We start from the raw sequence: 22,476 nt of genomic DNA on the forward strand, positions 1-22,476 counted from the left end.
CCCGGAATGTCTAACCCCCCTGTCACGACACCTTGCAAGGCTTCGTTGCGCCGACCTTTGCCAGTGCGGCGAGTTGTTTGCCCCTTCGCTTGCGAGCCGTGCGCTTCCACAATCTCCAGTCTGGCGATGTGTTCTTCGAGTCACCGGCCCCGGCGTCGGTGTTGCCGCCGCCGCTTGGCACCGCCGCCCCGCCACGGCTGAACTCCTGGCCCGAGCCGAGCGACAAGGGCTCGGACTCCGGGGCGCGCCCGGGCGCAGGCGACCAAGGTCCTGCGGGCGATCAGACCGATGCCCTGGACCCGGCCCACGGTTGGATGCCTCGCAACCAGCTCTTTGTCTACACCTTTGCTCGAGAGGAATTGGCCTCCGGCGGCATGGACGCCGTGGCTGTATCGTACGTGCTCCCAAGGCCCGCGCTTTGGTTTGCCCGTTTCTTCGAGGGAGTCTGCTTTCCCACCTGCTATGGATAACCCGTGGGATGTGATTCGCCACTGACATGTCTCCCTCCCTCTCTCCATGGCCTTATCTTTTGCTTTCTCCTTCCTCTTCGCCCCTTTGGCTGCTCTCTTGAGTTCAGTTTGACCTTGGAGTCCGGCGAGAAGGGCTTTCGCAATCTCCGCCTGATTGAGACATTCTTCCACCACCCGCGGGCGAATGCTTCGTCCACCTCACCGAAGGCGGGTGCCATGGCAAACCCGAAGTCTGAGCCCGACATGACTGCGCCCGGAGGAGGCCCCGCCGCCGGCGCGGATGACACGGCCACTGGGCCACCGCCGCGCGTCCTTCGGAGGTTCTCCTTCTCTCATGGCCGAGTGCCACCGAAGGCTGTCCTGCGATGGGACACTGTTTATGATAGCCTAGCACCCACCTTCGCCCAGTTGCTCGGTGCGTGGACCTGATCATTGTATCGGGACTTGCCCTTGCCTCAGGGCCCCATCCTCCTGCCGGCTTGTGTCCTGCTGCTCGGCGTGTGGCGATCTAACCCCTCTTTTTTTCTCTCTCTCTCTCTCCCTCGCCCCCGCCCTGCTCGTCGCCGTCGTCGAACCCCCCCCCCCAACCCAACCGCCAGAGGCCCCTCACCTGCTGGCAGACGATGATGGAGAGATCCGCATCTATGGGGACGCTTTCTTGTATGATGAGGAGGAGCTGATTGCACACAACAAGTGTGTCGTCTCTCTGGCTCCAGATCCCTCGCAATCGAACCCCTTCGATTTGGATGTCTTCGATGGCTGACGAACATGTGCGCTGTCGCGTACACCCCCAGACACACATGCACGCGCATACACGGGCGCACAGTGATGGGTGGTTCTCTCCGGTCCAGGCGGAGAATCAGGTGAGGGAGGAGGCCAGGAGGCTAGCCTGCATGTGTGTGTGCATTAGGCTTCCACTAGCCCCCCCCCCCCCCCCCCCCCCCCGCCGCCCCGCCCGCGCGGCGTCCCCCCCTCGCCACCCACAACAACCACAACACATCACCAGGCTGACCCGGAGCGCGGCGGGGGGCGACGAGGGAGGGGGCTGGAAGATCGGCCGATGTCAATAGTCCCAACGCACCGGCGCTTGGCAATGCCGCATCTGCATCTCCAAGCAAGCCGGCGTCTTGCGCACTCTGGGTGCGCCGGGGGGGGGGCTGTGAATAAGAGGGGGGAGCGAGAGGGAGCCGACACAAGGGGGAAGGGGAAGAAGTCGCACTTGCTGAGCGACAAGATGACAACCGCCCGCGGAGATGACTGCCCGGGGTTTGGGGCGCGTACCGGGCGCGCGCGAATCCGAGGGGCCCCCCGAGTCCTGAGGATGTCTGCTTGGGCTGGAAGGCGGCGTGTGATCGGCGGAGTTCCTCGGATGGCTGTCTGTCGCGGGGTGATTGGCTTGTGAAAGCCTAGACCAGCGGCCGGGGTCCTCTCGGTGTGTCGCAGGCCTCCTCCCTGCGCATGAGTACGCGCGTGTGTAGCTTTGCTTGGACAGCACCGATGTGATGTGTCAGGTCTCGGGCCGCGAGCGTGCGGCAGATGCCTTTGCCACCTCTTCTTGTGGTCCCAGAGCCAGCTCGCCGGGTTGACGACGGCAACTCCCCCCCCCCTCTCCCCCCTCCCTCTTAGGCTTATTGCCCTCGCCACTGACAGACTCTCCTCTCTCTGTCTCTGTCTCTCTCTGTTTCTCTGTCTCTCTCTCTGTCTCTCTTTCTTTCTCTCTCTCTCTCTCTCTCTCCCCTTTCACCCACCCCGCCCTTGGCCCCTGTCCGGCCTTCCCCAACACCGCGGTAGAATGGCTCGAACAACTGTGTTGGTGCGCGGTCGTCGCCGACCGCTGGGGGTCTGCCTGGCTTTCCCGGCCCTCCTAATACTTGCCCTGCTCGGGTCTTGGGTGGCGGCCTCCCCGCGTGCCCGGGCCCCGACCGGGTACGATGTCCTTCCGCCGGCGCGCCTGTCTCCGGCCGATCGGACCTTGGTCGCGCAGATGGAATGTATGTGCACCTCTATCTTTCTTTCTCCCCCCCCCCCTCTCTCTCTCTCTCCCTTTCCCTCCTTCCCTCACCTCCTCTTGTGAGTCCCGCCCCCTCTCTACTCTCCCATGGCTTCCCTCACTCACGTCCATCACCTCCCATGCGTCTCGCGCAGCCGACATCATCGCCCAGACCAAGCCGGCGCGCGCCGAGTGCACTGGCCAGGATGATGGCTGCCTTTTCTGGAACACATTTAAGACCGCCAAGCCGGTGGCCGATCAGCGCCTCATGAAAACCCAGCTCCTAGGCCATGTGCACCGGCAGTTGGCCGAGATTGGTGGCGCCTCCATGCCCGGGGTGTCGGTAGCCAAGTCTCGGCAGCTGGACCAGCCCGGGGCCGTGGTCGAGCATATTGCGGAAATCCTGCGCCAGTCGCCGAAGGTATGTCTCTTCGCGGGCCGTCCCTCCTGCCGCCCCCCGTGCCGCCCTCTCGCCGCTCGCCCCTGCACGGTTTGCCGTGGCCCCCTTCTCACCCTGCCCTTGGCTGGCGAATGGCACGCAGGTCCGCATTGTGTTTGATATTTACAACATCATGGAGGATCCGCTGAATGAGGAGGAGATCCGCAACACCTTGCTACGCTTTTGCGAAGATGTGGAGCTGGTCGAAGTCCAGGCCGACCAGGCCCCCGCGGTGGCCAGCGATGCGGATCTCCGCTGGTCGCCGGATGCCCCGTATGCCTTCCAATGCATGGTTCGCATGATGCCGGTGCCGACCACCCTGGCCGAAAATACGGTCCGCGCTCTGCGCTTTGAGTCTATGGGCGAAGTGTCTGGCGATGTGCCTGAGGTCCGCCGCTCGTGGTGACTCCATGTCCCCCTCCTTTGGCCATCCCTCGGCTAACGATCACCCGCTGTCCTCCCCCCCTGTCGCCCTCGTGTTTCCCTGGTACATCTTCTTCGATTGGCAGTCTCTCGAGCACAACTTCATCGCCTTCCACCAGGAGGCCATGTCGAAGGAGAATGACCCGGCGCGCGTGTCGGTCTTCCTCCTATCCAGCGAACTCATGCTGCAGGGCTCAAACCTGCACTATTGGCCAGACTGCTTCGGCACCAATGTCGGCTGCATGGGCACTGTGCGCACCCGGTCTCCTGCCTGCTGTCACGCCCTGCCATTTGCATGGCCCTTTCCTGTCCTCTCCCCCCCCCCCCCCCCCCCCTCTCTCTCTCTCTCTCTCTCCCACTCGCGAGGGAAGGCTAACCCTCCCTCTCGCTTCGTGCATCCCGCCCATCTCGCTTCCCTGTCCAGAGCGCCCCCATCTTCTGGCTGGACACCAGCCGTACGGATGCCTTCTCCGAGTGCAAGGACTGCCCCGAGCTTACGCGGTCCCTGCTGCGACTGATCACCACCAGCCTGAGCCCCGTGGCCCCGGAGCAGTTCCTCCTGCCACAGTATGACCTGCATACGCACCACGGCCACGATGGGTCGGATGGGGATCATCAACACCACGAGGATGATGGTGCGGCCGTGACAGACGAGTTGTTCCTGGAGTTCGCGGACCAGCACCAGTCGGCCAGCGGCGGGTCCGGCGGGTCGCGCGGGCATGGTGACACCCTCACAGCCTGGGCCCTGGCCGAGGTGGCCCGGTCGCTCGGCGCGCCGCGGTACACCGGCGACGGGTCTCACAGCGACCCGGTAACGGTGCGCTTCATCCCGCTGATTGTCGGCGATGGCGCTGGCGACGTCTCCAAGGGCGATTGCAACCTGCCGAATGAGGCATTCATGCGCGGTGCAGTCAGTGGGCTTGGTGACATTGCGGCCACTTTGTGGCCCTCTGCCGACCCCTCGCCACGGGCCGTCCTGGATACCCAGTCCTCGTCCCAGCATGAGCGGCTGGCAGCCACCTTCGCTCGATTGGTGGCCTCAGCCACATCCAAGGAGGTATGTGAATGCATGTGCTCAGCAGCGCCATGCACCGGCTTGCGTGGCGATTTCGGCTTGCAAAGGGGGGAATACGGTATCCCTGCCTGTGGTCCTCTGACGCGCTGCCTGCTGCTGATCCTTGCCAGCGCCTAAATGGCCGAGTTCTGCACTCGCTGATGGATAGCAATGACGATGTGTTCGATTATGGTTCGTCTTGCCTCTCTTGTTTTTCTGCACCTTGCCTCTCTCCCTTGTTTTTTTTTTCTCTCTCTCTCTCTCTCTCCCTCCCTCTGCCCCTCTGCCCCTCTCTGGCCCTGTCCCTGGGGGCGGGGCACTCTCTTCACCCTCGGATTCCTTCTTTTCTTGGCTCCGCCTTTGTCTCACTTACTGTTCTCCTCGTCCTTGAACTTCGCAATGTGACCCTGCAGAGTCCAAGCTCCATGGGACATCGCGCAAATCGTCCAACATCATCAACATCTACTGGCTCTGTGGAACCCGTTTCGACACTACGGCTGCCGTACGCACACCCCGCAGCTCCTCTCGTGCGAGTAGAATGCCTGGCCGTGCGATTGACCGTTCTCGCCCCCCCCCCTCCCCCCCCCTCGATCGGGCGCCTTGTGCATCGCGCGCAGTTCGATGTGTCCGAAAACCGCATCATCATCGCTTCCGGAAGGGCACTGTTCGTTTGATACATCCGCCTGCCGTTCGGGCCATGTCCCAGAAACTGACCCCCCCCCCTCCTCCCCTCGTTGATCATGCGCGAATGCCACGCCTTCGCAGTAACCAAAGCCGCCTGACCCTTGTACTGGTGCAGACTTACTTCAAGGTGGCCACCGAGCTGTACGTGGCCGGTCCCCTGCGGGGCTCTTGGATTAGGCCAGACGCCCCCCCCCCCCCCCCCCCCCCCGTCACACTAACCAGGGGTTCCTCTCGCGCTCCAATCACAGGGTCGTGCCTGACATTGGCCCCTCCCTGCGGGAGAAGCTGCCTTGGATCGTCCGGTGCTCCATCGCCCGGAAGTCCTGGCTCGCGGCCGGGCTGAAGCGCACCGCCCATGCGGCAGCCATGGAAGCCCGCCATACTGCCGTGCGCATGCCTCGGTGGGGGAAGCCTCTTTGCCTTGCCTCCTTCTCCGGGATCCTAACAACCATTGTGCATTCTCCCTTGCCTGAACCCCGTGCAGGATCTTACGGACTTCCCCCTTAATGACCAGGATGTTGCAGTGCGTGTGTATTGGCCTCGTGTTCCCCCATGAATCCCGTCTGCTGACTCTCTTACGCTTGTCGGGCCCTTTGTCTTCCTTCTCGCACCACCGGGCACGCTTCTTCCTCTTCCCCAACAAGGATCTGGCTCTCCTGGTGTCGCGGCATTATCTCGGGCTTCTGCGGACCGTGGAGCAGATTTCTCCCGGACGCTGCGCCCGGCCCATTGACCTGGCTGACCCCGATCGCCCGGATACCTTCATCCACTCGACGCCGGTCATTGCCGTTGACACTATCCTCGCCCATGGGTGCGGTCGCGGTTGATTGTTTGCAGACCCCGCCCCCCCCCCCTCTCTCTCTCTCTCTCTCTGCTTCTCTCTCCCTCTCTCTTTGTCGTTCTCCTCCCCCCGTCGTACAGGGAAAACTTCTTCCTAACTTCTTTTGCATCCCTCTCCGCCCGCCCCGCCCCGCCCCGCCCCGCCCCGCCCCACTCAACCACCTCGCCTCCTGTTCGGTGCTCCTCAGTGCCCTGATGGATCTCTTCCACAAGACCGCCTACCTGTCACTCATGGCACGAGTCAAGAAGTTGAGTGGCTCGATCCCGGACTTCATGAAACGTCCAGCCCTGGAGGCCCTGGCCGGCCGTGGCAAGGGTGCTCTTGTTCAGCGGGTGGCCATTCTGCTGGCGGTCGTTGTGGTGGTGGGCCTGGTGCTCAACAAGCTCCTCACCCGGCGTCGTGGGCTGGTCGCGCGCATGAAGATCAACTGATGATGGCTGTGATCCCCTTCCCTTGCCACAGCAACACACGCGCACAGCCTTCCGTGGGGGCCCAAGTGTCCTAAAAAGTGTCCCCCCCCCCCCCCCACCGGCGAGTTCTGTGCCAGAATACAGCCCCCTTTTTTTGTCATCCACTGTGAGTTGGTCTTTTTATTTCGCAAACTAGCGTAGGTCACGCCAGAGGAGAGCGGGGCCGAGCCGCGGAGTGTGTGGTCGCAAGAGCCAAAGCACGCTCCAGTCGATATGCAAGCGCGGTCGCACACACACACACACACACACAGACAGACAGAGCCATTGGTGGCCCTTTCACAAAGATGCAAGGCATGGCAGAGACATTCGAGGGATCACCACTTAGATCTTGACATTCGGCCAGAAAGCGGCCATGGATTGGAAGATGGTCTCGCCTGCGAGACCACCGGTCGCATCCTGAATGTCCCCACAAGCCGGCAAGCCATCGGCCGTCCAGAAATCCTCAGCCGGGAGGAAATCAAACTGCGGGCCGGTGGTTGCCGTGTCAGGGTCGTCATGCCCTGATCGGCAGGTGACCCAGTCGAAGATGGCCCCTGGGGCCGGCACCCGGTTGCGGGCCTCCACCAGCTCGGCCAGCGAGCCAATCAGAGCGGCTTTGATCCGGTGGTCTGCATCACCGAGCCCCGGTGACAGGGAGGGGTTCTGGTTGACCTCCAAGAGAGCCGGCTGAAGCGGGGCATCCTGGCCGCCCGCCGCCCGGTGGAGCATCAAATCAAAGCCATAAAGCTCAAAGCAAAAGAGCCCCCGGTCACTTGCGGGGGCGGATGTCTCGCAGGGGAAGTACAGCTCCCTATTTGCCGGGGCCTCGGAGAGCGGGACCAGCGTGCGCGACACCAGCCGGTAGATATCCCGACGAATGCGTTGGCTCGGGCTGGGGCCCTCAGTGCAGGGGGGACCGGACGTGCGCCGGTGCTCATCATCGATGTATGCCCAGACAGTGGAAAGCGGCCATGCCGGCGGGGCGCCATCATGCTGGAGGCTCTCTGCGGGGCCGGTGCCGAGTTGCCACCAGGGGTGTCCGAGGTGGTTTTGCCAATTGGGCGGGCGTGGGGCGAGGGGAGAGGGTCAGCCTGGTGAGCAGCGAGCAGGGGCCTCGTATGTACGATTGGCCAGAGAGCAAAGGGCCAGAGAGCGGGAGCCAGCATGACAAAGACATGGAGGGGCACAGCAGACGGAGGGGAGGGACGAACCACGAACAGCGCGGACGCAGCTCTCGACCGAGTGCAGCGCGTCCGGATCCTGGACGGAGGCTGCGCCATCTTCTTCCCGCTCGAAGTCCGAATCACCGGCGCCGATGCTGCTGGCGCTGCTGCCCATGTCGGTGCCATTGGCGCTGCCATTGCCGACAGCCGCATCAAACCAATCCCGATTGAGACAGGTGTTGGTCAGGTGCGCATGGAGGTTGTCAAACTCGGGCTCCACACCGGGGGAGAGGCCCGACCGGGCAGGTGGATACGGGAAGGGGCACACCCGGATGAGCCCCTCGCGATAGACCCACACGTCGAGAGGGGGACCAGCGGCGGCCCCGGCCGGCCGGCGCACTGCCACCACATACACCCGTAGGTCATACTTATAGCCGGCAATCAAATGCGGCCGGTGGAGGTACTGCTGGGCAACAAGGCTACGCGGGGCCGGGGCTCGCGGCAGCCGGGGCTGGCATGTGGGCTGTGGCGCGGTCAAGCCCAGGCGCCGGATGGCCGCCAGCGAAGCGGAGCATGGCAACCCCGAGGGGTCATTGGCGGCCGGCATGTCGGGCATGGCCAGCAGCACCTGAGCCAGGTCACGCGTGATGAAGATCCCCCGGCCGCCACAATCGCGCGGGGGCTTGCTGATGAGTGCATGCTCGAGGGTCAAGGGTCCCGCCGGGCCCGGGGCGGCCGGGAGGTCCATGCCCCGCGAATCCACCGTCGAGGCCATCTCGCTCAGCAAGCCAGGCGCCAGGTCCCGGAGCAAAGTGCCGAGATCCCGCGGAAGGACATACGTCGCTGGGGTCATGTGGTGCCGGTAGTATGTGGCTAGCTCTTGGAAAAGGCGCAGTCGCGGGCAGGGGCCATGAGCATGACGGCAGCTGGCCGGGTGGCTGGAGGCCATGGCGTCCAACGCCTTGGCCACTGCCTGGAGGAAGGTAGCAAGGCGAGCCTTGTTGCTGCTTGGGGTGGGAAATGTGAGTTGGTCTTTGGCACATGGAGAACTGCTCGACGGCGGCGAAGGGAGGGCCAAGGGAGGGCGAAGCCAAAAGGGAGCAAGATGCTCACGCACGAAAGTAGCGCCAAGCCGGGGATCCGGTTGACTGCCAGGCCGCGGGGACAGTGGCGAGTGTACTCCAGCAGGGAGGCCCACTCGCTTGCGCAGGGTCGAGTCACATCCCAAAAGAGGGAGTAGGTGATCTTGGAAGCCGAGAGGTCTCGCAGACGCTGGTTGCAATCGCGCAACTGGCGAACCGTCCGGGGGAGCGGCTCGCCGGCGGCCATGCGGCGGGCATCCAGCCGGTCGAAAATGCGCCCCATGGCCGTGGCACACTGCGGCTGGAAGGTGGCCGTCTCCTCCTTCAGGAGAGCCGCCGTTCGATGTTCCACATGCTTGGACAGGGCCTGGATCTCGACATCGACGGCTTCGGCATCGGCCACCTGTCGGCTAGTGGCATTGTGGGATGTCCAGCCTGGTTGTGTGCCAGTGCGCGTGTGTGCGAGTGGGCAGCGGGCCGAGGGACACAGGGGGCAGGAGGGGGGGGGGGGGGAGGGGGAGCAGCAGTTAGGCCAAGGGTGCAGGGAGGTTTCCGGGGCCCCAAGCGGGCGCAGGAGATCCGGCGGCGCACCCAATGTCTGCAGATGCTCCCACAGGAAGGCAGGGGCACCGCGCGAACGAAACAGCCGATCATGGTCGATGCCCTTCAGGCAGGTTTGAAAGGAGGACAGCAGATCCTGGCACTCGGCCTCCGAGGAGTAATCCGAGGGGGTGTCAGCCGCCTCGGCCATCGTGGTAGAGCAGGCAAAGGGGAAGAGAGGGAGGAGGAGGCAGGGGGGGGGGGAGGAGGAGGGAGCTGCCCGCGAGGGAACTGCGCGCAGGCAAGTGGGGGAGAAAACAGAGTGCCCAAGGTCCCTGACTCCTGGAAACACAGGGGCCCGAATAGGTTCCTCTGCCGACGGCCGGGGCGGGGGCTGGGGCGTCGGCCTTGCCCGGGTGGTGGCTCGCTCCTCTCCCGCGCCCTTTGGCCCTGGAAGGAGAAACAAGATGGACGGGCAAGGGGGGGGGGGGACAGTGATCGCGCCCTGGTGTCGAGATCTCATTCACACGCTTTGCCCACTGCTCGGGGATCCCAGTTCTCCGGGGAGAGGAGGCGTGAGACGGGGCTGGGACATGTCCTGTTTGTGTGTGTGTGTGTGTGTGTGTGTGTGTGTGTGTGTGTGTGTGTGTGTGTGTGTGTGTGTGTGTGTGTGTGTGTGTGTGTGTGTGTGTGTGTGAGCGTGCATGCCGCCTGGCGTCCACATCTTGCCCCCCGGCCCGAGGGGGGCTGTCTCAGGGAGCATGTAAACAAGAGCCATCCAGGGGAAACCGGGCACCGGGCCAACGCCGCGACCCCCCTTTGTACGAGACTGGTGTATGTTTAGTCCCTCGCCCCCGCCCCCCCCTCACCCAAGCCGGGAGCCGGAGGGCGAAGGCCCGCGGAATTCGAGCAAGTACTCTAAAACGGCCCTCACACTTTTTCACCAGCCCAGAGAAATATCTTGCAGGGCGGGGCCGGAATTCGGCGGTTCTGGAATGTTCACGTGTGGCCGGGCCATTCACCAGATTGCAAGAGTTAAGGGGGGGAGGGGCAAGCAGGCACATTTTCTTTTGAGATTTTTGGGTTTTTTATTTCTGTTGTAGTTGGGCGAGAACGAAGACACAAGGACAAGAGAGAAGAGGTCAGAGGGGCTCTGCTCTGCAAGCAAGCAGGCAGGCAAGCCGGGGGGGGGGGGGGAGCCGCCCGCCATGCTCAGGTGCTGACCTCGATGGTTGCGGCCGAGGGCAGGTCCCCGAGGGAGGAAGACCGGGAGAGGCCGGTGGCAGCCTGCTGGCGGGCCAGGCGCCGACGCTGGCGGCGGCTGAGGATGGGCGAAGTGTCGCGAACGCGCAGGGGGTTCTTCTTCCCGGCGCGGGCCTGCTTGCCGCGGACGCGCAGGCGTGTGGACTTGGACAGCAGACCGCTCGGCGAGGGGGCCAGGTCAAGGTGATCGAAGAAGTCCGGCGAGTCGAAGGAGAACCCATCGTCCTCGGTGTCGTCCCGGTCCACCAGCTGCTCCGGCTGCGAGTCCTCCTGCTCATGGTCGCTCAGGACCGCGGGGAGGGGGGCAACCTGGTGGGCCTCCTCCACATCGGACATGGCATGTGTCCCGGGGAGGGGCTCCAGAGCGGCCGCAATGTGGTCGAGGTCGGTGTCGGTGAAGCTGTCGTCAGTGTCAGCCTCGCTGCTGTCGTCCTCGGACCGGCCATCAGACTCGCTGGCAGAGTCGTCGATCGGCAGGACCGAGAGGCAGGCGCCACTGCCGTCGGAGGCCAGGAAGTCGAACTCGCTGTCCTCCTCGGCGTCGCTGTCGGAGGTGGAGTCCGAGCTGGAGGCAACAAAGTCCAGCTCGTCGTCGGTCGAGGCGTCGAGCTCCATGTCGCCGGAGCCCTCGGCCCGAGGCAGCTGCTCGACGATGCTGGGGTCGGCCTCGAGAACCGCACGCAGGCGGGCCTCAGCGCGCAGGACCTCCAGCTGGTCCAGGTGGCCCTGGATGAAGTCCACCAGCTCCCGGCGAAGGCCACGAAGGAGGCTGTTGCCATTGGTGGACACGCCGTCGAGCTTCAGCAGGGTGCGAAGGAGCGAATCCTCCAGATAGAGGAAGGCGAAGCTCAGCTTGGGCTGGCCATCATGGCCGAGGGTCAGCGGCCGGGCCAGAGGGCAGGGGGCCTTCTCGGCACCGGCCGGGCCGAAGACCTCCGGGCCGGCCTTCTCCAGGATGTCCTGGACCTCCAGGCGAATGCGCCCAAGGCGAGCCAGGGTCCGGAGGTTCTTGCGCATCCGGCGCCCATCCCACCAGTCGTAGATCCGGCTGGCGGCGCGGTGCTTGCTCAGCAGCTCGGTGGCCGCGTGGAGGACATTCTCGCCGTCGGAATCGGTGTCCATATCGGCATCGGAGTCGGTGTTCATGTCGGCATCGGAGTCGGAGGCGAGGTCGCCCTCGGAGTCGGAGCTTGCATCGGAGCTGGACGCGGACTCCGAGGCGGAGGAGTCCTGCTGCAAGGCCATCATGGCCGACTCGATGTCAAGCTCGGCGGCGTCGGAGTCGGACTCCATGTCGGAGTCGACATCGGCCACGTAGGAGGGGAAGAGGTCATGCGAGGTGGCAGGAGCGGCCACCGAGGGAGCCATCGGAGCAGGGGCGGCGGCACGCTGCTGCTTCTGCTGCGGCTGCGGGTGCGGCTGCTTCTGCTGCTGGAGGTGAGGGAAGAGGAGGCGGGTGAGGACCGAGGAAAGGTCCAGGCCCTCGTCCTGGTCGTCGTGCTCATTGTCCTCATCATGCTCGGTGTCCGCCTCGGAGGAGGAAGAGGAGGCATGGTCGGAGTCGGAGCTGTGGGCGTCGGTGCTGTCGGCCTCCTCCATGTGGTCAGAGTGCTGGCCGTGGAATTCCTGCTCCTGGTCGGAGTGGGGCACATCCTGGTCGGCATCCTCGTCGTGCTGGACGCGGCGCAGGCCGAGAGCCCGGAGCAGGAGGTCCTCCTGCATCTGGCGGAGCTCCTGGTCGTAGGAGCGCATGCGGGTGGGCGGCGCGGCCGGAGGGGCAGCCTGGCGGTGCTGGGGGCGCTGCATCCGCGACGCATGCCCGGGGAAGGCACACTCGGTGGCATGGTCCTCGGCGTCATTGGCGGCATGGCGGCAGGTTCGGCCATCGTGCTGGTGGTGGCCGTGGATGTGGCGACCGGCAGCGGTGCGGGCCGCCTGGTGGGAGAAGGTACCAGGCTCGTTGGCCGGGTCCAGGAACATCACCTGGTACTGGGTGGGCTGGTGGCGGCGCTGGGGACCAGTCCCACGAAGCAGAAGATCGCAGGGGCTGCGGGCGGGCGGGGCCACCGGCTCGGTGACCGAGTAGTGCAGGCCGGTGTAGGGGTCCTGCATGATGCGCCGGCGGCGGTGGGGATGCTGCTGCGGGTGGCGGTAGGGGTGGGACGCGGCGGCCGCGGCAGCGGCCAGCTGGTATGCCGCATCCAGGGAGCGCTGACGCCGGCGCTGAAGCTGCTCCTGGCGCTGAAGCTGCTCCTGGCGGCGGAGCTCCTCCTGGCGGCGGAGCTGGGCCGCCAGGCGCTGGCGCTCCAGGGCGCGGGCCGACATGGACATGAGGGCCAGCTGCTGGAAGGGGTCAGCGGGATGGGCCTGGGGCCGGGCCGAGGTGCGGCGGTAAACGCGCTCGGTCGGGCGCCCGTAGGTGGCATGAGCCCGAGGGTGGTACTCGGGGACAAGGGAGAAGCCCATGAGGGGATGATGGGCGAGGAGGTCCATGATTGCGGTGTGTGCTGGGAGTGGGGAGGGAGAGGGAAGAGAAGGTAGTGTTTGAGCGTTGATGGTGGTGCGTGTTGGGAGGGGGGGGAGAGAGAGCAGATGTTTTTCTGTGTCCGAGCCAACCAAGGCAGCACCAAAACGGGCCTTTATATAGCTGGGCAGAGGGCCGAGGGCGGAGGGGGGAGGGGGGGGGGGGGGGGCTCAGTGAGGGCCGAAGAGGGCATGTCCCACCACCACCACCACCACCACCACCACTGCCCCCACCACTGCCCCCACTGCCACGACTAAGCAGTATATCCTCCCCGGGGGAGGATGGCTGGCGGCCCAATCTGGGCTCACTGGTCAGCCGGTCTCCCAGCCACAGTTCGATCTCAGGGGGGCTCGGGGCCGGAGGATGGGGCCCCCATACGGAACGATGCCCTGAATGGAACCATCGCCGAGCAACTTGCCTGCGAACGGGCCACACACGCACACACACACGCACACGCACACACACACACACACGCGTACAAACGCGCGCTGGAAGAAACCTACGATCACCGGGGGCCGGCGGACCAGGGGCCGCCTCCATGGCGAAGGATGCTTGGCCGGGTGTGGGAACGCTGGGGCCAAGGAAAACCGACATGCCCTGGGAAGCCCCCCCATCCATACAGTTGGCGGAAACACGTCCGGACTAGTGGGGGGGGGGGGGGGGGCGCCCCCTCTCCCGCATTCGCTTGCACGCAAGTGTACCTCCACTCACACAGCACACACATACACACATACATGCTTACACACTCACATACATGATGTGCAATACACACACACATACACACACACACACACACACACACACACGCGACCGGGTGTGTTCTGGTAGCATAATCCCCACACACATTCTTGCCTGGCCTAGATTCAGGGCGGACCTGGCCCAGTGGAGAAGGACCCAGAACGCTTATATCTTGCGTCGGCACTCTGGGCCACCGCGTAAGCATCGCTTTGGGCCGGAGCCCCGGGACCCGTGGGCCATAGTCCGAAGGTTCCACCGCCCCGGCGAAGGCTCCAGAAAGGCCAGGAGCCCTCGCGGGGCGTCGAGGCGGACCGGGAAACGTCCACCAAACCGTTGGCATGTCTCGACTGTGTGGCGCCATGACTATTGTCACGTTGTGGCCGTCCGCGTGACCCTCCCGATGTCCGTCGGAGTCAGCGCCCGGGCCGGCCCATCCCCACGCGATGGCACACGCGCATGCACAACGGCCCCTCGGGGGAGGGCGGGGGGGGGCGGGCGCAACTTGACCGCCGGACCCCGGGAGGATGATCGGACCGGCCTCTCGCGGATCCCCCCTCCCCCACCCCCGGTGCGGGCCTGCGCTGGTTGATCAGTCGTCGGTTCTCCGTCAAGACGCGACCCCCATGGGAGTCAAGGGCAAAAGCAGGGAGGGCCCCGGCGGCGGGGTTTCGTTGCTAATTGTTGTTGTTTTTTGTTGTTTTTTTTTTTCTGCCACCGTCAGTCTATTGGAGACCTGTGGCCGGATCGCGCCGGGGGAGGAAAGGCAGGGTGCAGACTCTGAGCTCCGGCCGCCCCTATTCGGCCTCCTGGGCGCGGGGGGGGGGGCGGGGCGGGCGGGGAGCGGCCTCTCCTTGGGCGAGGAAGGGGGCTGATTCCGGGTCCTCCCGGTTCGGAAGCGGGGAGGGGCCGGCGTCTTGTCAATTCCGTGGGGATGGCTCGGGGTGCCGAGCGGGAGGGTGACCAGAGACGAGGGAAATTATGGCAAATATTGCCGCCTCTGACATGCTGGCCAGCAGGAGACCCTCACTCGGCGAAGGCGCCGCCGAGCCGAGCCGAGCCGAGCCGAGCCATCCCTCTCAAAAGGCCATGATGGCCCAAGGGCCAAAGGACAGGGGGGCCATGCGCCCCAGACGGGATGCCTGCTCCCCTGCCGGTGGGCTCGCTGATTGTCTCCTTCGCAGGATGTGCCAGCCATAGTGGCCCAGAGGGAGGTCGCTATCTACGCGAGGCAGGGGGGGGGGGGGGAGGGTCGGCATAAAGACCCTGATGTGACAAGACAGCTGCCGCTCATCGGCGATCCGAGTGCTGTGAACGCCCCTCACATCGACCCAGGGGGACGGGCGCCGAGGGAGGGCCAAGCGAACATCCGGTCGAGCGCAGCCCGCGAGCCCGGTAAAGCATGCACGCGAGGGCATCCGGCAGGAGTGACTGAGGCTGGCACAGATGGTGTTGTCTTTCCTGGTCAGCCCCGAGGAGGGGGGGGGGGGGGCCTCCCCGACCAGGGCCTTACCTGGGCCATGCTGTTGCATGCCTCTCCCCCTCCCAGCAGGTCGCACGACGCTCCCGCCAGTCTATTTGTTCGATGGCCCCGGGAGTGGGAGACATGGCGGAGGCGGGGGCCGGACGGGGGGCGGGGGGGGGGGGGCGGAAGGACACAGGCCCGTGTCGGCCACGGCTCAACATCCATTGTGGGCTAGACCCATCATGGGCATGAACAGACGCGAGCCGCCATGCCCAATGACGCGATGCGGCCACCACGGCCGCCCCGCCTCCCGGTAGACATGCCGATGACAGCGCCTCCCGATCTCCTGGTCTCCTCGTGGCAGCTGGGTGGGACGGATCGTCTGCCGGTCGGCGTACTCGCGCGGCTCCCGGGCACAAACGACCCCCCCTGGGGCGCGGACACATGGCACGGCATTTCATCAGCCTGCTGCCTGATGTCCCCTTCCCCCACCAGGCAGGTCAGAATACCTCCCCAGTGGATTTCCCCGCTTCCCTTCTCGGCCTTCCCTTTCGCCTCGCGTCGCTCTATCACAAGTCCGTGACTTTGCATCAGCCAGCTCCGCATCCCCCCCCCCCCCTTGCCTCTGGTAGCATTACCGCCACACACTCTCCCCACCTCGCGTGCCATCAGGTACTGTCCCCCTCGCCCGGACGCTTCCATCGCACTCAGAGATCGCCAATACTTGTGAGGCCTTCCTCTCGGCCAAACGGTCCAGCCACAAGTCCTTGAATCGCGGCCCTGCTGCCCTCCTCCCCCTGCCCCTGGTATGTCAAGGCATATGCCTCAACATGACCACCACTGCCTGTGACCATGATGGCCACCGACCCGAAAGTGTCTGCATTATCTGACCGATTCCATGGTGGCACCCGAAGACCAAGCCTCACGCCTGCTCACCTGCTCACCTGCCTGCCCGCCCGCCCGCCCGCCTCGCCTCCCGCCCGGACCTCTGCACCCACGCGACAGAGACCCAGCTTGTCCCCCGCTTGCCTTCGGCCCTGCACATCCATTCCTCGGTGACCCGGCCTTTTCCTCCCTCCGCCCCCCCCCCGCCCCGCCCCTGTCGCAGGAAAGTACCTTGCCCATGGTCCGAACGTCCGATCGCGCCACCACGTCCTCCGGCACCGCCACGGTGGTCGTCACCCCGGAGTCCCCCGGATCGAGCTCCTCGCGCCAGACTTCACGCAAGAAGCTCGGCCTCAAGAACTCCTCCAAGCACGACAAGAGCAATGCCCACGCGGCGGCCGAGCAGGCTCTCGCCGAGGGGCCGTCAACACCGCCGGTTCGGCTGCGTCTGCACCATGTCCCAGCCCAGCCGGCACCGTCCTCTGCCAAGAAGAAGGCCAAGAGCCCGCGCTCGCGCGAGCCCCCAGCCACGCCGGCCCACTCGGCCGCCTTCAGCCACGAGCTTCTGAGCCATCCGGCCGCCCGGGCCACACATGTACCTCCCGGGGGCGACACTCGCCGGCATCATGTGCCGACGAACCTGCCAAGCCCGTGGCCCCCAACTCGGGCCGGGCAGCACCCCCAGCCCTCGGCGGCGGATGAATGGGCGCCGGCCATGCCGCTCCCGGCGCGCATGGAATGGACGCGAAATGTCCCTGGCCTGGAGGACCTTTGCTTCTTCGACACCACCGGCCCGGATGGGCGGCCCCTGTGCATGCCCATCCCGCGGGAGGCGTCCTTCGATTTGATCCCCGAGCTTCGTGGGCCGGCCCCCCGGCGGCCGTCCGGCCACTCTCATCCAGGCCAGCCCGCTCACGGGCCCCCGACCAGGAGGATGTCACGAAGCCCCAGTGCGACGAGCGTCTCCTCGGCCAGCCCGGTGGCGACTGCCACAGGGTTCGGCCCTTCGCCGAGCACTGTCCCGACGGCCGGCAGCAGCCCGAGCGCATCGCAGCAGAGCGTCAACCGACTGGCCACGGCCCCGGTGTCGGCATGTCCCTCGATGGACCTGAGCCGGGGCAGCCCCTCGGGCAGTCTGACGCGCCGGCTCTTTGGCCGGCCATTCGGCCGGAAGACCGGCCGGCGCCAGTACCAGGACCCCGGGGCCTTCGCCTTTGACCCGGCGGTCACGTTGAATTTGACGCCGAGCCCTTCGCAGGGCAGCGTCTCTGGCGGGCATGCCGCCCCTTCCCCTTCCGGAGCCGGTCAGCAGCCGCCGACGCCGACCGTGGCCGAGGCCGGGGTCCGGGTGATCGAGGCCAGCCAGCTGGACCCGGCGGTGCTGTCCCAGCTGGCGGCCGTGGCCTCGCCGACCAGCGGCCCTGCCGGCGAACGGGTTGTCGACCTGACCAATGCCACGCCCGAGCAGATTGAGGACTTCTTCCGCCAAGCAGCCGAGAGTTCGCTCGGGTCCGCTTCGGCCGGAGCCGAGTCCGCTGGCGAGACTGTGGCACCTGACGTGGCCTTCGCAGATCTCGCAGCAGGTGTGTCCTCCCCTATTTCCACACACACACACACACACACACACCTCCTTTCTGCTCGCCCTGCTGTGCCTTTCCTCCTGCGGCCTGGCGTTGGCGCACTGCCACTCCCAGTGTCTCGCCCCTTTGCCAATGGGCCGCTCGCTGTCTCACCTGTCTCGCGCCCTCTCTCGGTTCTTTCATGCCTGCTCGACATCATGGTCGGGATGTGATGGTGGCCGCGCGGTCCCCCTCCTGCTGCTGACCTCCTCCCCCCCTCACCCCCCCTCTGCCGGGCATGTTGCAGGACCATCCACTCGGTCCAGCCGGTGGCGTTTGTCGAAGAAGTGGCGCTCGCGGGCCAAGCGCGTGCTTGGTGCCATTGCCATCACCGGCGGTGTGCTGGTGGTTGTGGGAGGGGTGGTGGCCATGACGGTGCTCTTCCCGCCGGGGCTCTTCCTGCTATTGCCGATCGTGGCGGCGGTCGGTGTCACCGGTGCCGATGCCATCACCAATGCCCGGGGCAGCGAGCTTGCCGGGGAGCATGACGACTCCATCCGCGCTGACAGCGACCCAGTCGGGCGCGCGCTGGCCGAGGACTTTGCCGCGGCCGACTTCCAGGCCGAAGGGGCCCTCGACCGGCCGGCGGTCTTCGCCTCGCCGGTGAGTGGCTCGGCCTCTCAACGGCCATCGGTAGATGACCACCATGAGGGGGAGTATGTGGTCGATGAGCCGATGCCCGTGGCGGTGGCCTCCTCCGACCCGATCCCCGGCGCCATCCCCGCCTACCCGCCGCCCTCGTATGATGAGATTTTCTCGTGAGAGAGCCAGGCCTCGGGGGGGGGGGGGGGGGGGGGGGGGGGAGCACGCCCTCGGCCCTTCTCCTCTCCCCCGCGCTTTTTTTTTCCAGGGGGGGTCCTTAGCGCGGGGGGGTTCCCCTTCTCCCCCCCCCCCCCTTGTGGATGTGTGCATATGGCATGTGAGGAAGAAGAAACGGGTCTTGACATAGAGCGGACCCCCCTCCCCTGTCGCGCTTGTGGTAGATGCATGCGTGTGCGCGTGCCCATTGGCTCCCACGCACATACACATGCATATGCACGCCGCACATGCACCACATGCCCCCATGCGGGGGGAGATCGCGAGCCGACTGCGACACCTCGCCCCCCACACAACACCATCCCCTCGAGGAGGCTCGCGCCTCGTCCAGTGCGCACCAAGGCCCGTGTCGCGCACACGCACATGCCCTGTCGAAAGGCTGTGTCCGGCGCTTTTGCTTTCCCGGCACATATGGCTGGGCGCCTGGGCAGGAGCATGCTCCGGAGGGGGGGTGCGTCCCGCCGCCCTCGCGTCCATTTGCACGTTTGGCCCCATGTGGGCGCGCGCGCGTGCAATGGTCAGGTAACAACCGCCACGCCTGGGGGTGGCCCTTCACATATGCGTCTTTTTGTGTATTTCAAATGACCTCGGCTTGTCGGAATCGCGCCAGACGTGATGAGCGAAGCCAAAAAGGAGAGACCCTCTCTCCGCCCCCACTCCCCCTTGTCCATCTTCCCTCTCTCCTCCTCTCTCTCTCCCTCTCTCTCTCTCTCTCCCTCTCTCTCTCTCTCCCTCTTTCTCTCTCTCTCTCTCTTAATATACCAGTTCAATGTCCATCGTTGGCGCCCTGCCTGGGGATGCTTTTGTCCCCATGCACGCGACAGAGATGATGGGGGGGGGGCAGGAGAGTAGGGCGAAGGCAGTCCCAGAGTGACCCCTGAAAGACAGAGGCTAGCTGGGGGAGAGGGAGGGAGGCATGCCGGCCATTGGCGGTAATGTGATTGTGGGCTCGATTCGGGGAGTGGAGGAGGCAGCAAAGCAGCCTCCTGCTTGGAAAAAGCGGCCAGGGCGGGAGGTGGAAGGCACGACACCTCAGGGCTAACTACGGGGGAGGGGGGGAGGGGGGGACGGGCCCAAGTTGCGAACATCACACAAAGGCAAGAGCGGGTGCTGGACCTGCGCTCGGGTCTGGGCGCGGCCTATTCGAGCAATTAACCAGCGCTACCCGGGCCGTTGCGGAGAAGTCGGCCCTCCCCCCCCCCCCCCCAGAGGACGGACATGCAATGCGGGACCCGGAGAACACTGGCCATGGGCCAGAAGTTGATGGCTGACCCGAGCCTGGGGGGAGGGGCGACCGACCGACCGGCCAGCAACAGTGCGGCGAGTCCCCTGGCGACCTCATTGTTCCAGCTTTGAATTTTTACCCGGGGCGAACGAGGAAAGAGTTGACCACGCCGGGCTATTCCACGAAGCCCCCCCCCCCGCCCGCCCCCCGCCCCCCCGGGGGAGAGGAGGGCGGTCGTCTGCGGGTCGGTGTTCCAGCACCCGGGAGGAAGGAGCGTGATGGCAAGAAGGAACCGCACCTCAGGGCGCGGTACATTCTCGGGGCGACCGAGGGAATGTGCCGGCCTTCGGCGGGGCGCCGGCTGCCGGGAGGGGCGGGGCGGGGGGACCATTTTACAACGTCCCACTCCCCCCGCGGGGCGCGCCTGGGAAAGCCCACCCCACGCGCGTGGATGAGCCCATATATTTGTGGGATATTTTATCCGACACACGCACACACGCGCGCGCGCGCGCACACCAGCAGTGCACACCACATGCAGGCGGGCATGCGGGATGATGGACACAAGCGTGCGCAAGGGTGTCCATGGGCGCAGGGACGGGCGAGGGGCGGGTGGGGGGATATGGGCCGTGTCACTGCGCCCAGGAGCCGAGGCCCACGACCCGACTGGCCGCTGAAACACCGACACTTTAAGGTCCCCACAGTGCAGCGGGGGCGCTTTGTGAGGCGTCTCGGAGGCCCGGATGGGCACCGCCCCGGGGCGCCAACTCTCGGCAGCCTGGCGTCTGAGTCCGAGGTGTGAAGGTGTACGAGGGTGTCCTGCTGGCCTCGCTTGTCCGGACACAGTGGGCCGGCCGCTCGGGCGTGCGGGTAAACATCCAGCGTCTCTCCAAGCACCCGGGGCCGGGGGAAGGGGGACCGCCCTGCGGGGCGGGGGGCCTGTCCGGGCTTGGGCGCCCCTGATGAGGGCGTAGCCGAAGGCACTACTCGGGGGCGGGGGGGGGGGGGGGGAGGGGAGGGAAGCACGCAGCGGCGCCCTGTCACCGCTATTGCACCACACCGGGGGTGTCCCTCGCCGGGACCCGAGAAGGAGAGAGAGAGAGAGAGAGGGAGAGACAAGCACCCGGTTGCGCCCTGCTCGGCCGTTGCCCGCGGCAGCTCCGTCGGCGATCTCCCCCCCCCCCCTCCTCCGCCCACTGGGGAGGCAAGTCCGGCCGCTGGCGCTCCTCCCAGGAGCGAGGCGAGGCCTCCTGGGGCCGGGACGACGGCGACGAGGCCAATGTGCCAATTGATGAGGACCCCTACTGTGGTGGATGCGGAGCCGACCCTCCGGGCGGCTTCCTTCCGCCCGTCAACAAGCCCCGACTTGCCTGGGGGGGGGGGGGGGGGGGCGCAAGAACCGAGGGCCGGGGCCCCCCGCGCCTCAGGACAGTGGGGAGGGGGGTTCCGGGAACCGGCTTCGTCGGGCACAGGGCCCAGGCCGTCCGCGGCGTTCGGCGCGGCACCTCCTTTCTGTAAGCGGGACAGCCATTACACACTGGCCTTTGGTGTCTCGTGTGGGGGGGGAACTTATCGGCGTTGGAGAAGACGCCCAGCGCACAAGCCACTCTCCTGGCCCCCCGCCCCAGGGCGGCCCCCTCTCCGGGCTGGGGGCCAGGAGGGGGGGGGGCCTGGTGGCAGCGGCCCGGATGGACGAGGTAACGGGCAACGTTCAGCGCCTCCCGCGTCAGCCGCCTCACATTGGCCTTCGCGCCTGGCTGGGCTCTCGGCCGCCGCTCCGGCGTCCGGCGGATCCGGCCGCGTCCACGCCCTTGTGACTCATCCATCCTCAGAGGGGTTGGAGCTGAGCACGTCGACCGGGGCAACAAGACCCGAGACTCGGCCACTGGTTCCTATAACCACTTCAGCGGCGAAGCGCCCGTGAGGAAGCGGCAAGACGCGGCGGGGGGCAGCAACAGCAGCCGGGGGGGGGGGGGGGGCCATGTGCACAACCCTGCGCCCTCCCCAGGCTGTCCGAGGGTCCAACACGCCCGTGGGGGCGGGGCAGGCGGACAAAGTGGAACGGTGAGCCCGCGGGGAACGGCTGCGCCGGACCTCGCGCGGGACAGAGACACACCGGACTCCTCCCAAGGGGGCGGCGGTCGGGAGCCGCGACCGGGCGCCTATGGGGGGGGGGGGAGGGGGGGGGAAAGACCCGCCCTGAGGAACGACAACAGGAAAGCGCCTTTCACCGCAGGTCACCCAGTGCCGGAGGAGCGGCAATTACACCTGGCCGGCTTCCGGGAAGGGGCGGCCGGCATCAGGCCCGTATGACGCCGGCGGGACTGCACGGGGCGAAGTTGGGGAGCGGGCCCAGCCTCCGGGGGGACGGCGGGGGGCTCACATGGACTCCGGTCCCGAGGCGCAGATGTCTGTGCTTGTGTGTGCGGACATGTTTGGCGACTACGCCGGCTTGCACGACTCTGTCTCGGCCTGGCGGCTAATCTCCCGCCTCGGTGACAGGCATGTGTGGGCACCTCAGCACGAGCGAGGGAGCATCGAGGCCACAGACCCCCGCCCCTGCAGCAGCCGGGGACGTAACCAAGAGGCGCGCCCCGCGCCAGGCTCATCCGAGGGAGCTGGGGCCAGCTCGCTGTGGGACCGCGAATGACCCCGGCCGTGCCGGCAGGGCGTCCGACTCGCACGCAAGCATCATCCCCATCCATCAGTCTGGCCCCCCTGCCCCATGCGGAGGCGCCGCGATCTGGCAGCCCTCCGCCCGGCCCCGCCCCGCGGCACTGTCCGGCCGGCAGGCTCTTCCCCCCCCCCCCCC

At 66.3% G+C, this 22,476-nt stretch overlaps 5 protein-coding genes across 5 annotated transcripts in view; 3 read left to right on the forward strand and 2 right to left on the reverse strand.

The window, feature by feature from the left end:
• H696_00922 (hypothetical protein) overlaps window positions 1–1,233 on the forward strand; it is a gene marked incomplete at both ends in the record, with an annotated part of 1,864 nt that extends 631 nt beyond the window's left edge. Inside the window, 3 exons of the mRNA XM_009494809.1 lie at window positions 40–394; window positions 578–885; window positions 1,070–1,233. Of these exons, the coding sequence (XP_009493084.1) occupies window positions 40–394; window positions 578–885; window positions 1,070–1,233 (827 nt within the window). The remainder of the gene's footprint in view (window positions 1–39; window positions 395–577; window positions 886–1,069) is intronic.
• Window positions 1,234–2,188: 955 nt separating this feature from the next.
• H696_00923 (hypothetical protein) lies at window positions 2,189–6,438 on the forward strand. Its single transcript, XM_009494810.1, has 13 exons — window positions 2,189–2,461; window positions 2,616–2,881; window positions 3,003–3,287; window positions 3,409–3,573; window positions 3,747–4,379; window positions 4,508–4,568; window positions 4,790–4,878; window positions 4,994–5,040; window positions 5,142–5,201; window positions 5,309–5,447; window positions 5,545–5,583; window positions 5,705–5,871; window positions 6,089–6,438. Exons 1-13 carry the CDS (start codon window positions 2,263–2,265, stop codon window positions 6,330–6,332), a joined length of 2,394 nt encoding a protein of 797 aa, XP_009493085.1. The 5' UTR covers window positions 2,189–2,262; the 3' UTR covers window positions 6,333–6,438.
• A 167-nt stretch (window positions 6,439–6,605) lies between these two features.
• On the reverse strand, window positions 6,606–9,446 carry H696_00924 (hypothetical protein). Its single transcript, XM_009494811.1, has 4 exons — window positions 9,187–9,446; window positions 8,631–9,030; window positions 7,562–8,517; window positions 6,606–7,354 (listed from the first exon to the last, which is right to left on the reverse strand). The coding sequence occupies exons 1-4, from the start codon at window positions 9,344–9,346 to the stop codon at window positions 6,693–6,695; spliced, it is 2,178 nt and encodes a 725-aa protein (XP_009493086.1). The 5' UTR covers window positions 9,347–9,446; the 3' UTR covers window positions 6,606–6,692.
• Window positions 9,447–10,347: 901 nt separating this feature from the next.
• Window positions 10,348–12,864, reverse strand: H696_00925 (hypothetical protein; the record flags this gene model as incomplete). Its single annotated transcript, XM_009494812.1, has 1 exon — window positions 10,348–12,864. The coding sequence occupies one exon, from the start codon at window positions 12,862–12,864 to the stop codon at window positions 10,348–10,350; it is 2,517 nt and encodes an 838-aa protein (XP_009493087.1).
• Window positions 12,865–16,245: 3,381 nt separating this feature from the next.
• H696_00926 (hypothetical protein) lies at window positions 16,246–18,388 on the forward strand (the record flags this gene model as incomplete). The annotated part of the gene is made up of 2 exons (XM_009494813.1): window positions 16,246–17,590; window positions 17,874–18,388. The coding sequence occupies 2 exons, from the start codon at window positions 16,246–16,248 to the stop codon at window positions 18,386–18,388; spliced, it is 1,860 nt and encodes a 619-aa protein (XP_009493088.1).
• Window positions 18,389–22,476: the final 4,088 nt, after the last annotated feature.

Source organism: Fonticula alba (genome assembly GCF_000388065.1).
Source record: "Fonticula alba strain ATCC 38817 unplaced genomic scaffold supercont2.1, whole genome shotgun sequence".
Taxonomy (NCBI): domain Eukaryota; order Rotosphaerida; family Fonticulaceae; genus Fonticula; species Fonticula alba.

What these genes read in the sequence shown, in the direction of transcription:
- H696_00924 (XM_009494811.1), bottom strand. Translation starts at nt 9,346, where the DNA reads ATGGCCGAGGCGGCTGACACCCCCTCGGATTACTCCTCGGAGGCCGAG. An exon ending in GGAGCATCTGCAGACATTGG is followed by an intron (nt 9,031 to 9,186) that starts GTGCGCCGCCGG and finishes GCACACAACCAG; the next exon opens with GCTGGACATCCCACAATGCC. An exon ending in CTGCGTCCGCGCTGTTCGTG is followed by an intron (nt 7,355 to 7,561) that starts GTTCGTCCCTCC and finishes CCGGCCCCGCAG; the next exon opens with AGAGCCTCCAGCATGATGGC.
- H696_00923 (XM_009494810.1), top strand. Translation starts at nt 2,263, where the DNA reads ATGGCTCGAACAACTGTGTTGGTGCGCGGTCGTCGCCGACCGCTGGGG. An exon ending in TCCTGCGCCAGTCGCCGAAG is followed by an intron (nt 2,882 to 3,002) that starts GTATGTCTCTTC and finishes AATGGCACGCAG; the next exon opens with GTCCGCATTGTGTTTGATAT. An exon ending in GTTTCGACACTACGGCTGCC is followed by an intron (nt 4,879 to 4,993) that starts GTACGCACACCC and finishes CATCGCGCGCAG; the next exon opens with TTCGATGTGTCCGAAAACCG.